Source organism: Delphinapterus leucas, chromosome 17 (assembly GCF_059928025.1).
Source record: "Delphinapterus leucas isolate spDelLeu-1000000601 "Yukka" chromosome 17, BTC_Dleu_Yukka2, whole genome shotgun sequence".
Classification (NCBI taxonomy): Eukaryota; Metazoa; Chordata; class Mammalia; order Artiodactyla; family Monodontidae; genus Delphinapterus; species Delphinapterus leucas.
This window is the reverse complement of record NC_143145.1, coordinates 4,600,194-4,613,191: the sequence shown is the minus strand read 5'-3', so window position 1 is coordinate 4,613,191 and position 12,998 is coordinate 4,600,194. Positions and strand designations below refer to the sequence as shown.

The following is a 12,998-nucleotide window of genomic DNA, read 5'->3' as shown; positions in this document are numbered from 1 at the left end:
TTGACCATACAGTTATGCCCTCATCCACATCGACGTGTGTGCCTCGATTTCCACACTCCTTGACACCATGAAATAGTAGCATTAAGAGCTAGAAGAAAGTCGTGAGAGTTCTCCTTGCTCTGCTACATGGACCAGTGGTCTCCAACGGTTGATTTGCATGTTTACCAGTAAAAACGTTTTTGGGCATGCAACCCCAATATATGTATATTTATTTATAAATCATATACATGTACAGTTCTACTTGTATATAGTATGCATTATAAACACAAGAAAAGGTATTTTAAAAGATAAGAAATGTGATAATTCATGTTTTAAAAATAATTATTTTATGTATTGATGGAACACATAACTTTTGTAATATATACATACACAGTAATATAATTATATACGTAACATATATAATATATTATATATATACACTGGTAATATATATACAGTAATATACAATAATTAAAATTATATATAATATATTATGCATGTTAAAATACACACACACACACATATATATATATACATACACAAAACAGTGATTCAATAGTCTGGTTTTAATTCAGACTAATTCAACATTAGACTTTAGCAGTGAATGCAGCTAAACGAGATGCTTCCCCAAACCACATAGATCTGGAAAGAAGAGAAGAGCACCGCAGGCTTATCAAATAATTCATGATTTCCATATTCATTTTCAACCTCCCTTTCCGCCTGCACAGGGCTCTCTTTGTGTTCTGGATGTGCCATTTTGAAATGTCTTGTTAACGATGACGATTTCATACGAGCTTTAGTCAATATCTGATGGTCAATATACAGTGCAGAAGAGGTACATTATTAATAATTATGGTTACAAATCCATATGTAAGTTCACATATCTCAAAGTGTTGGGCTCGGATGAACTGGTGATTCCATCTCAGTGTGGGACTTACTGAGATCATGCACGTAAAATGCCAAATTCAGAGTACATCCAGAAAAAGTAGGAGCAGCTATATTTTAATTGTGTATTTAAAAAAGACATTTTTTTAATGTGGGGCTTCCCTGGTGGCGCAGTGGTTGAGGGTCCGCCTGCCGATGCAGGGGACACGGGTTCATGCCCCGGTCCGGGGGGATCCCACATGCCGTGGAGCAGCTGGGACCGTGGGCCATGGCTGCTGAGCCTGCGAGTCCGGAGCCTGTGCTCCGCAACGGGAGAGGCCACAACAGTGAGAGGCCCCCGTACCGCAAATATAAATAAATAAATAAATAAATAAATAAATAAGTAAGACATTGTAAATTCTCAGTTTTTGAGAGATCTGGGTACAGGTTTTATGATATGTGGTTTGGGGAGATGGCCCCTAGAAATATTGATCCTACAGACACCTTTTTTATCAGAGCTACCCAGGCAAGCTTCATTTCCAATAAATTCACTTTAACACTGACTGACAGATTTAATAGAAAGAGCAAGTAGGAAGACGTGCAGGAGGATGAGAGAAATTAGCATTTTCTGGTCTTTGTCAATTTATGGCTTATTTTCAAATGCACTAAAAGTTTGGATTTTCCACTTGGCAGGAAAAATAATACAAATTCTTTCCTCATTAACCCAAAATTTCCTATGACCTGTCCTCACCACCAGGATCTGCCAGAGAAAAAATAAAACAAAAAATATGTAAACAAATACAAATAGTGAAAGCATACTCACCCTCTCTGAAAGAGATCCACATTATAAAATTTATGTAGCTCTACAGAAAACTCAACCGTTCCTTGTACCTCAGACATGATCTTTTTGGTTCATTACCTAAAAAACAAGAGGGAAATGAACAGCTTGAGATCACATCAGCCAAACACAGAGAGCCTGGGCTTCTACAACTGGAACTCAAACAGCACTGACGTAGATGGACAAGGGTTATCTGGCCAACGGGACCATGACGTGTCCACTGGACACCATCACCCAGGGGTTCCTATTATAGGAAAGACACAGAGAGATGAAGTAACTTACAGGATGTCACACAGCTCACACCTCCAAGAACTGGGACTCAGGCCCAGATACACTAATTCTAAAGCTGGGCTAGTTCCCTGCCCTTCCTTACCTGTCAGCACCTGGAGGCACGAGCATCCCAGCTACGAGCACATGCTTCATGGCCTACAGAGCAAGAATCCCCACTCCTCCACTCTCTACTTGTGTGACCCTGAGCAAGTCAACGGAACCTATCCCATCCTCAGTTTCCTCATCTGTAACAGGAGGACTGGTAATGGCATATAACTCTGATAGACAATGGGGAGATTAAATAAATCTGCCACATAGAGCACTTTGCACAGTTCCCAACATGTAGCAGAAAGTTCATAAATGTAAGAGACAATTAATAAGGATTAATAATAACGAATGAAGATGGTTCTATCATTGTTAGTATAAACGTAGCCTCTAAAGATCTAAGGTGCCTGGAGTGCAAGGACAAATGTGTTTTCCGCCGAGCAGGGGCAGCAGAGGCAGTGGGCGCTATCGCCAAACAGATGCTGGACCCAACGTGACAGGTTGTTGATTTTCCAAGCCGGGACACCCTGGGCCAATAATAAGAAGGTTGCATGGGAAAGATGAAAGGGTACAAAATTAAAATATTCCCAGTCTAGGATGAGAAACAAATTGACAGGGAGACTCAAGGCAGGATGGATTTTCTGAGGATATGAAATCACCTAGATGTCAGAGATTTGGAGAAGGAAAAGCAACTGAGCATTTAGTGTATTCTTGGTGCTGCGTTTTTTTTTGAGGTACGCGGGCCTCTCACCGTTGTGGCCTCTCCCGTTGCGGTGCACAGGCTCCGGACGCGCAGCCTCAGCGGCCATGGCTCACGGGCCCAGCCGCTCAACGGCATGTGGGATCTTCCTGGCCCGGGGCACGAACCCGCGTCCCCTGCATCGGCAGGCGGACTCTCAACCACTGCGCCACCAGGGAAGCCCGGTGCTGCATATTTTATGTGAGTCGTCTGATTCTGTCCAAGAAGAATGTTGTGATAAAAGTTCTTGCCCCATAGGGCAGACAAGGAAAAGGATCAGAAAGTCTCTAACCTGGAGCCCCTTTGTGACTCCAGAATATTCTAGTGGTGTGTACTTTTGGTAAGCAGCCTCAGTTTACTACCCTGTGTAATGGGACAGTACAAGCTACCTAGGAGGAGGAAAGGAGATAATTACTTGCAATTCCTTGCAATTGAGCAGGTTCTGGGGGAACCAGAAGGTTCTAAATAGGTAGCAGCTGGCATGATCTTGGGGAGGGGAGAGAAGAAGAGGGGGGCGGGGGGAGTAAGAGGAAATGTGGTCTCTTCTAGCTGGCAAGCAGTGATTGGTACCTAAGTCTCCTTTCAAAGCCCCTCTTCTTTCTGCCCCCAAGACGCCTTGAGGACCAGATCACCATCGCTGGGGTTCAGCGCACAACTTCACTGCAGCTAATGGGGCCATGCTCGGCCAGCTCCCAAGAATAAGAAGAGCACAAGGGATTAACGAGGCCTTAGCTGCACCTCAGCTCTGGCAAGGGTGCCATCCGGGGCAACATTTCTAAAGACACAGGATTCCGCATACCACGTTAAAATGCAGCAGATCCTAGGACCCAACCTCTATAAATTCTGCAGGATGGAATTTCAAGCCGATGAGCCTGGAAAAGCCAGACTCAGAAAAAGTACTGAAAACCTATTTTCCTAATGCGTGACCCATCAAGGCGCTCCCCGGTCCTGCCGAATGCATCGGAGCCAGTCAAGGTCAGAACCCGCCACTCAATTTCAATTTCAAGGCATTTCTAGTAAAAGGCCAGTGGAGGGGCCAGCAAACAGAGCCACTCTGGGCTTCATTTCGTTTTCACGTTCAACAGCAACCACTGCATCTCCCCTCTTTCTCACCACCCCACTCAGTCTCAATACTTAAAACACTGCAGAGCTGGCAAAGACATCTGACACCCTTGCTTGTGGTTGTCTGTCCCGGCAATGCCTGAACCCCCATGATCTCTGCTCCTGGGGGGAGCTTATGGAGGGTCAGTGGGAGCGCAGGAACAGGACACCCCTACACCCACAGGCGAAGCGCTGTTCGGGGGTTTCCATTCATCCCTTCACACGCCCCTCAAACCTCTCTGAGGCAGGTAGTATTGACTCTGATTCACACAGGGGAGCATCTGTGCCACACGAGGCAAGAACACTGACCTGGGAGCCCATCGCTTTGGTTTTCTGGCGCCAGTCCTTACTTGCAGAAGGGCTGAGACAGTGGGTTTTTTTTGGGGGGGGGGGTTGGGGGTGGAATTAATGTTTAGAAGAAAAAAATATGTAATACATAGAGAATACCGTATAGAATATTTCCTCCTGGGAAGATGCACCCTACCCTCCTACTGTTCAGGGACTAATAGGATGCAATCCTGGAACATGGAGACGCAAACACAGCTTCTTGGTGGGGAAGCTGCCTTTTCGTTTTTAATACCATGTGATTCATTACAGCCAAACACCAATTCAATGATGATGAGCTCACATTTAAGATGTCAGTTCTAAAACTCCACATTGATTTTGCTGGTAACTGTACTAGGTCCACTTTGCAGGAGGTGCAGGAATCTGCAGGAATCCAGAACCACGGGTTTTATAGCACAGGGAACTCTGCTCAATGTTACGTGGCAGCCTGGATGGGAGGGGAGTCTGGGGGAGAATGGATACATGTATACGTATGGCTGAGCTGCTTTGCTGTGCGCCTGAAACTATCATGGCGTTGTTAATCGGCTATACGCCCATATAAAATTAAAAGTTTTAAAAGAATCACTGGCTTTGGTCCCAACGCTCTCCTTGATCTTTCTGAGGACTACAGAGCGCACAGTGACAGGGCTGATTTACAGGTGTGGTCCCCAGGCCGGCAGCACCAGCCTCACTTTGTTATGAAAGCAAATTCTTGGGTCCCACCAGGACCGACTAAATCAGAAACTGCAGGAGTGAGGCTCAGGAAGCTGTGCTTTCGCAAGTCCTCCAGGGAATTCTGACACAAACACTCATGGGAGAACCGCCGGTGCAGAGACGGGAGGCGTGGACTTAGGCAGACCCGAGTGGCCTCAGCTCCTCGCGAGCTGCGTGCCTTTGGGCCCATCGCTTTGTTCATCTCTCTGTCCCTCTGTTTCCTCCTGTCCAGTTGGGAATAATAAGAGTACCCGCCCCGTAAAGTTGTTTTCACGGTCAGTAGAGATCACGTGTTAGAGCATACAGACAATACACACGTGACATACGCACCGAACGACACACGGCTCACACTCAACATGTCCGACACACATACATATCACACTCACACACCTGGTACAGACCCAGACACACACACACACACACACACACACAACACATGACATACCCACACACAGTACCCATCAAACACACAAGATGCCCACGGCACATAGACAACACACCCCGCCCACAAAACACACAACCCCACACACACCCCAGGCATCTCTGCACTAACTGCTTACCACAGAAGAGCCCCCCATGTTCTAGTGGCTTCAATGCTTCTGTTCCATTTGGTGTGATCCTGATGTGCTCAAGGTCAAATAAGCATTTCCTGAGGTCACGCCTGGGTTCAAGGTCACCCATGCAAACCTCCCTCTGCTCAGAAAAGTGAGTAGTTTCTCCCCACCTGGAGCGGGTCTTCCCAGCCTCAGCCTGGACTATTCCCACCTCTGGGCACAAAGCTTTCCTCCCCGCTCCATGTCAGAGCTGAGCTTGAATCCACCCCCCTTAGTTCTTATACCACAGGATCTCCCAAGGCCCCATCTCTCCATGGGTACCGCAGGCGGAATGTCAGTGCATTAAAGTGGCTCAGAGGCCTGAAGATTATCAGGTACATAAAGAGCTTCAGTCATTTCCTGGCAAATCGTCAATCACTCATCAGTGGAAGCAGTTAGTATTTTTATTTCTGCCTTCAACACTGTTGGCAGAAATTCAAAAGGCCCCTCATGCAATCCAGCCCCAAAGCACTATCCCTCTCTCCTTTATTTTAGAGGCTCTGGGGTCCCTGGAGGCCTGGCCTCCGTGTCAATTAAGGTAGAAAAATTGTTTGTACTTTTTACTGCAATGTTTCTCAAATGTTTCATTAGTTACTTACATTTTCAAAAATGTTTCAGAACATTCACAGTAGCCTCTGAGGAAATTTGTTAGAAATATTAAGGCTATTTTGGAGAAATACCACCGTGCCAATACCTCATTAGATACAGCTTGGAAACAAATCCCTTTACAAACACGTCTTCCTTTAAAATGTAATCTTTCTTTTAAGACATCAATCTTCAAAGTGTGTGGCCTTTGAAAGATTAAATGAAAAACGGTGTGTTGATCTTAATAGACATCAGCATTGACTTTATGAAAAGGGCAAGCAAAGTTACTGCGCTCAAAAGATTACAAGTCTTAGAATTACAACATGGCAAGTGGGGAAGCTTCAGGAAAGGGCCGCCTGATACTGCAGGGCAGGAAGTGAAGACAGAGAAAGGATGCCAGAGCACAACCCAGAGAGTTCCTGGGGGAGCCACAGGGACCTGGAACACCCTATCAGATGGAGCTGCTTCCTCGGCTCTGAGAGAAGCAGCAGAAATGGTTCTCTGCACACCCGTAACGGCATTCACGGATACCCTCCCCTCCGGGGCACTTTTCTTCAGACAGCCATTCTAAAGAGGTAGATAACTCCAGTTTTCTGCCTGGTCACTGCGATGAGAGTCAGCTCCGTGTTCAAAGAAAACAATCTCATTAGGAATGAAAACTAGCATCTCTTCATTGGAAAGGGAGTGTCACCTACAAGGAAAGCTTCTGCCATGCTGTTAAGAACACCCCATCTGCGTTAGATCCCATCTCTGGGCCTCACCTCTGAATAGGACGTAGGACCAGCCACACAGCATCTCTGAGCCTCAGTGTTCACATCTGGAATGTGGGCCAACACCCCCCCCCCTTTCAAGGCAGAATTGCTTAGGATCAAACGCGGAGAATCTCCTGGAGGTGTTCATTCCTTTAACACACCAGGATGAGGATCAAGCACACAGACCTGCTCAAAGCACCAGGGATACAGAGACAACTGGGCCATCAGAGGACACAGACCAGAAACGAGAGAGCCAGGTCATAGCTGTGGTCCACAAGGATAGGCACCATGACATAAAGGTGAACAGAGAAGGCAAGAACGCCCAGTGGTGAAGGCCATGACCCAGCAGGGCAGCCTGCAGGAGGCTGGCCAGTCTGAGAGATGGAGACCTCAGCCCCTCAGAGTATAGTATAGGACCTCAAGCAAGACCTTAGGCTCTCTGTGCCTCAGTTTCCCCAACTGGAAATTGCTTTGGAGCCGGCAGATGATATATGGTTAATAAGTACCAACCATTAAGACAAGGAAGAAAACCTAAAAACAGTTTGGTGGCCATGGAAGAAAAGAAATAACGCCTTTCCCCGTAGGAGTTACTGGACCCCTGGCAGGCTATGGGCTCCCCCAGGGTCTCCCAGCTGGCAGGGGCAGAGCGAAGGCCAGACTCTCACTCATCACAGCAAACTCAGCCCCCTGACGTTAAAAGGTATTTTCTTTCCTTCAGTGTAGAAATCAAAATGTGCTGTATACGTTTATTATTTTTCATGTCTGAAGACAATGCCAAAAGAAGCACCCCACACGGCACTGAGTCCTTATTTCCCTTGGGGTGCTGTGCCCCTCTTAAGCAGCACCTGAAAACGCAGGCATGAAGTCACGTAAGGTTTCACAACCTCATAAAAGGGTAACAGACGCGTAAACTCAGGTAGAACCTTAAAGTACCAAAGGCAAGGAAGCACCACTGCTGCTGGCAGCTCCCAGCATGGAGCCTCCCCTCCCTGCCAATGCTGGTGGCACTCACCCAGAAGTTAAGCATGTGACCAGAGCGGGTGGCAATTCATCTCTCCTCCCACCTCCTGAAATGCACGTACACAAACGGGCACCTAAGTGTGTGCGCGCGCGCACACACACACACACGTGCACACATAAAAGGCATGTGGTGACTTGAGCTCTCGGGGAGACAGTGAGAATCATGCAAAGGGCAGCAGCTCTGACCCGGCCAAACGTGGGTCACGTGCTGACCATTTCAGGGACTAGCTGGGTCACGTTAAACCAGGTTTTCCCTCCCAGCTGAAAGTAGCGTCTATTTTGCAGTGATTTTTTTTTTTTCAGATTGACACTAATGGATATTGTTCCAGTAACATTCTGGGCGCTCAATAAGCAGTGGATAATGCTAACATTAGAATAACTAATAATAATCATAGGAGGTTACACACAGCAAAGGCAAGCGTAAACACCCAAAGAAGTTCACCCTGGAAGGGGGGTGGGCCAGCAGGAGAAGCTCGGCTGAGCTGGGCAGACAGCACACTGAGGCACCAGGGGAAGACCTGGGTGGTGTCCAGGGCCAGCTCTCAGGACCCAGGGCTTGGGGGTGTTCAGGACATGGCCAAGGTTCCTGGGTTCAGGGTCAAGCTCCCGACTCTCTGGGTCCTGAGGAAGACAGAAGCTGGGGAGGTGGTAATAGCATCTTCCATACACTGAGGTGGGAGAGCCTTCGATGCAATGACAGAGAGCTCAAGCCGGAGATAACGGACAGTCCCGCCTTGAACGGCACTGATTCCCTGTGCCAGAAAGAGCACCTTCAGACGCAGAGTTCTCCCCAGAAGCTGAAGAGGGGATTCTTGCTTTGGGTGCGAGCCTGGAGTAGAGTCCTCAGTGCTCCCTACCTGTGACTACTAAGGCTGTACATGCATTACGATGTTTCAAGAGCATTTTGTTTGCAGGACGGCCGTCCACCCAACTCAAGCTGTGTCGTATGAAGATGTCAGCTGGTTTTGCATTGGCGGTTTCTTCGTTTAACACGTTGAAACCATCAGCTTTACCCAGGTATTACGACCTCATACGTCAAAGTGCAGAGATCCAGCAAGCCCCGCTGTGGCTCCTCTACCACCCTCATCATGCAGCTGTGTGAGGCCCAGAGTGGGAAGAGCGCTGGCCACCCCTGCAGAGTGGTGCGTTCAGAACCCGTCTCCCGATTTCTAGTCCAGTGGCCTTACATTCCTGGGGGTCAAAGTTGTCACATCCGTGATCTCATCTGCTCGTGGAAGGTGCCCCAAGAGGGAAAAGGAGCAAGGGGTGGCCTCCCTGATACCTGCATGGTCATGGGGGAGGAAGTGGGTGTGACAGATTCATCAGTATCTCAGAAGTTTAGACCTCACGGGAAACTCAGGGATCACCTGGTTCAGCCCCTCATACTGGGGCCGAGGAAACAGAAAGTCTGAGTGGCTTTGGCGCTGTCTCGGGGTCACAGAGCCATCTGAGAGAAAAGCCAGGAAGGACCTCGGGTCCTTAGAGTGTGATGCTCTGTAAGGCTTAACGCAGACAGACCCACCTCTGCTATAGGAGCAGCCTGACAGTGATGCATGTTTAACCTCAGCGCAGCCCAAACTCTTAGCAGAAAAACCAGGCCCTTCAAACTCTGGGACCTTCCTGCCCTGCCAATCTGTCTTCTCTCTGTCACCCACGCCCACCAGAATCTCTGCAGGCAGCCTCATCAAAGCGCTCCACCGCCTCTGAATGCGTCTTACCTCTGTGTGATCCGTTATCTCCACCAGGTGGCTCACCTATGTCCTCCTTACCTGACCAGCTCCCCACGCTTAAATGTCCAACACAGCTCCCCCAGGAAGTCGCTCCTGAACGGCCATGCCACCACCTTCCCAACACAAGCCCCCAGAATGTCGCATACATGCCACAACAGCCCTGACCGGCCTATGTTCTGGAAGTACATCCATCTTTCAGGTTACACTGCGAGCTGCTTAAAGGAAGGGCAGCCGCCGCGTTTAGCAAAAAACATGGTAGAGAAGAGCACACGATAACAGTTGTGGGACAAATGAGAGGAGGAATGGAATAATACACAAATACAAGAGAAGTTCACATATAAATGGATAAGCAAATGAATGAATGAGTTGATTACTCTTCTTTCCGATCAAATATAGAGCTTCCCTGAGCACTTGGCACCAGGCCCCTACTTAGGACTTTAAGGGTGAAATGATTCCATGGCTCTTAGTTTTAAGGCAAGCTTGAGTCCCTTTTGTCCTCGGGGCAGGAAAAGCAAGGCAGCACAATCCATCTTGTTGGAGAAGATTCCAGAGAGGACCCAGCATCCAAGAGGGATACAGTACCCAGTGGCGGCTCCACTGCAGTGGACACTATTTATCCTTCCAGAAGCCACAGTGTAAACAGGAGAGGAGGTGAAAGTAAGCCGCGAGGCTCCCACCCAGCGAGTCGAGGCTGGCATTTCAGAGGCGCTATCTGTTTGTGCCCCGGCCGTGGAGCTTTGGGACCCGGTTTTGCTGGCGTCTGTCATTAGCTTCCCAAGCACGGCTATGACTCAGCCTGCGTCTGTGTTCCCACAAGGACCACCCACAAGATCTGGAAGCACCCACTGTCAACCTTCTCACACACGAATGGCCACCCTCCTCCCAGCCACCCTTTCAGCCAAGGTAGAGAGGGAGGGACTTGAAAACGACGTGAAATGATGTTTTCTGGAGCCTCCTGGGAGCTACGAAGAAGGGGAGAAGCAGCCTGCCTGGGCTCTACTTTACGTAGAGCTGATGCTGCAAGCTCCTCTGCCTCCAGGGCCAGGGGTACCTCCAGGGGTTGGTGCATCGCACCAGGTAAGGCTTCTATGGGGGCTTCAGCTGTTGGCTCACAGACTCACACAGCTGCAGGGGCCTTGGGGCTTAGGAAGCCCAACTACCCATTATACAGAAGAGAAAACTGAGTCCCCAGAGTACACAGAGAGGCAGCTAGGTAACAGAGGAGGTAGCAAAGGCTGGGGCCAAACTTTCACAGCCACAAACCCTGTCCTTTATTAGTTCCTAGTTTGGTACAGGTACCTTTTTCTCTGATCCTCGGTGTTACCATCTGTGAATAGGGCTCGTGATACCTTCCCAGCAGGGTTAGTGTGAGAAACCGAAGCATTTACATGTGAAGTATATAAAGTACATATCGTGATATCCAGCACTCAGAAAACACCCAGAGTACCTGCTGCTGTCATTGACATTATTTTTAAAGTGACAACAGACACTCAGTGAACAGTAACTGAGAGAAACAATAAGCCTTTCACTCATAGTTAGAAATATTCTCCCTTAAAATGAAAGGAGGGGGTTCGTTTCATAATTAACCTTTCCTTGAAAACTGCCCTGCAGGCATGGTCCAGCAAGAAGGCATCCCGGGACGATGCAGAGGAATCCAAGAGGAGATCTGATGGATGGAGAGGATGGGAAGAGGGGGATGGAGGCATTAGTCTGGCCTGGATGCATCCACCGTCAAAGGGGCAGGGGGAGTCACAGGACTGGCAAAGTCCATTCATTTGCATGACCACCAAGAGTGACCCCATTCCTCCCAACCATGAAAACGTCCTTATCTGTGCTGTCATCTACTGATCTAGGTGCCAGTGAGGCCAAACGTCTTCTCCAGCTCTAGTATAAACAATGCCTTCGGCTCGGACCCAGGAGCCCTGAAACCCCGAGGTACCCAGAGTCCATTCTGTTACTTGGACTTTCCACTCAGAGTTGCTAAAGCCAGACGTGCTTTGCGCCGGATCCCAAATCCAACGCCTATTTCTCTGTAACCTCAAGGCCAGTGGCTTAATACGGTTGGACCTCAGTCCTCAACAGCTATAAAAAACACATGTGTCTCGGAGGAGAAGAGTAGATGTGATGAGACATAAATGCAACTGGACCCAGAGCGAGCATTCATATTAGCTGACGTTTAGGTTGATGGGACCCTGAGTACTTTCTAATTTTCCCATTTATTCATATTAATCATTTACAGAAATGAGAAAGGGGTGTATCAGAGCAAAGAGGTAATGGAAGGCACAGAGGTAAAACTTTTGGAACCCATGATACTGAAGGCCTCCCCGTTTATTTCATTTAATCTTTAAAATTCAATGCGAAAGGTCATGAAAATAACACTTTTGGGGAGGGGAGGGTGAGAGGTAATTAATGTAAAGGAAGGCAACCTCAGAGACCTAATCTCTGTATGATTCTTTTTGAAATACTGATTTTTAACTTCTTGAAAGGTAATAGCTACGTTTGTTGGTTTGTTCCTTCCTTCTGTCAAAACCCCCTCCAACGCTTTCTAGAAATGCTGTTCCAATCGAGCTGGCTCCTTGCATTTAGCAAAGAAGACCGTGACCGTCCTCTTTGCCTGGATGTCCACTCTCCTTGGTGTCCATTCTCCCGGCTCTGCCTTTGTCACCCCCAATCTCTTCACAGCCCCCTGGAGGTCCACCTCCTCTATCCGTCACACCTTTCCAAGCTCTATGGCTCACCCTGTCCTCCCCTGTTTTAGAAAGTCTGTAATCACTGTTGTTCAACCAACGTGTCCTGTCTGGTCAGGATGCCCCAGGCACTGTACTAGGAGCTAGGGACACAGAAATGAGCCATATGGACACGATCTCGGCCTCACACAGCCCAAGGGCCAGCTCTCGGCGTGAGTGTCTGTATCAGTAACAGTCACCCTCGCGTGGCCGAGTTCAGCTTGACGCCTGGCACCAACCGGGCTGGGCCTATACACCCACCTGTTCCCCGGCCGAGAGCCATCTGCGCCTAACACTGTTTCTTCCTCTCCCATCCAGGAGGCCGGTTGCCCAGTGATTACCCGGCCCTCACTGCTTCATTGATGTAGTTAGTCATACCGACCAGATGCCCCGTGGACCTACCGAGCGCCGGGCCTCCAGCGTGGAGCCCAGGGAACCCATCCAGGGAGCAAAAGGTACAGTCACGGCCTCTAGACAGCAGTTCAGAGTCTCACAAGGGACCCAGGCAGGCAAAGCCTCTACTGGGACGGGGCGCGCGCTGCAGCGGGGCTGTGGTGGCCTGTTCCTGGGTGCGACAGGAGGGAGTGGGTGTTCTGCCAGATAAAGGGGCGCACGCGTGTGTATACGTGTGTGCGTGTGTGTGTGCAGTTCAGGGTGGGGGGAAGTACGGGAGTATGAAGGGAACCTCAGGGAAGGCCTCAGAAGCCCTGCCATTTGC

General features: G+C 48.8%; 1 protein-coding gene across 1 annotated transcript in view; it reads right to left on the bottom strand.

Annotated features, from left to right (window-relative positions):
• The window catches only part of FAM135B (family with sequence similarity 135 member B), a 181,026-nt gene extending 168,463 nt beyond the window's left edge, over positions 1–12,563 (bottom strand). The window contains exon 1 of the mRNA XM_089899196.1: positions 12,542–12,563. Within this exon, the coding sequence (XP_089755322.1) occupies positions 12,542–12,563 (22 nt within the window). The remainder of the gene's footprint in view (positions 1–12,541) is intronic.
• Between the last annotated feature and the right edge of the window lie 435 nt (positions 12,564–12,998).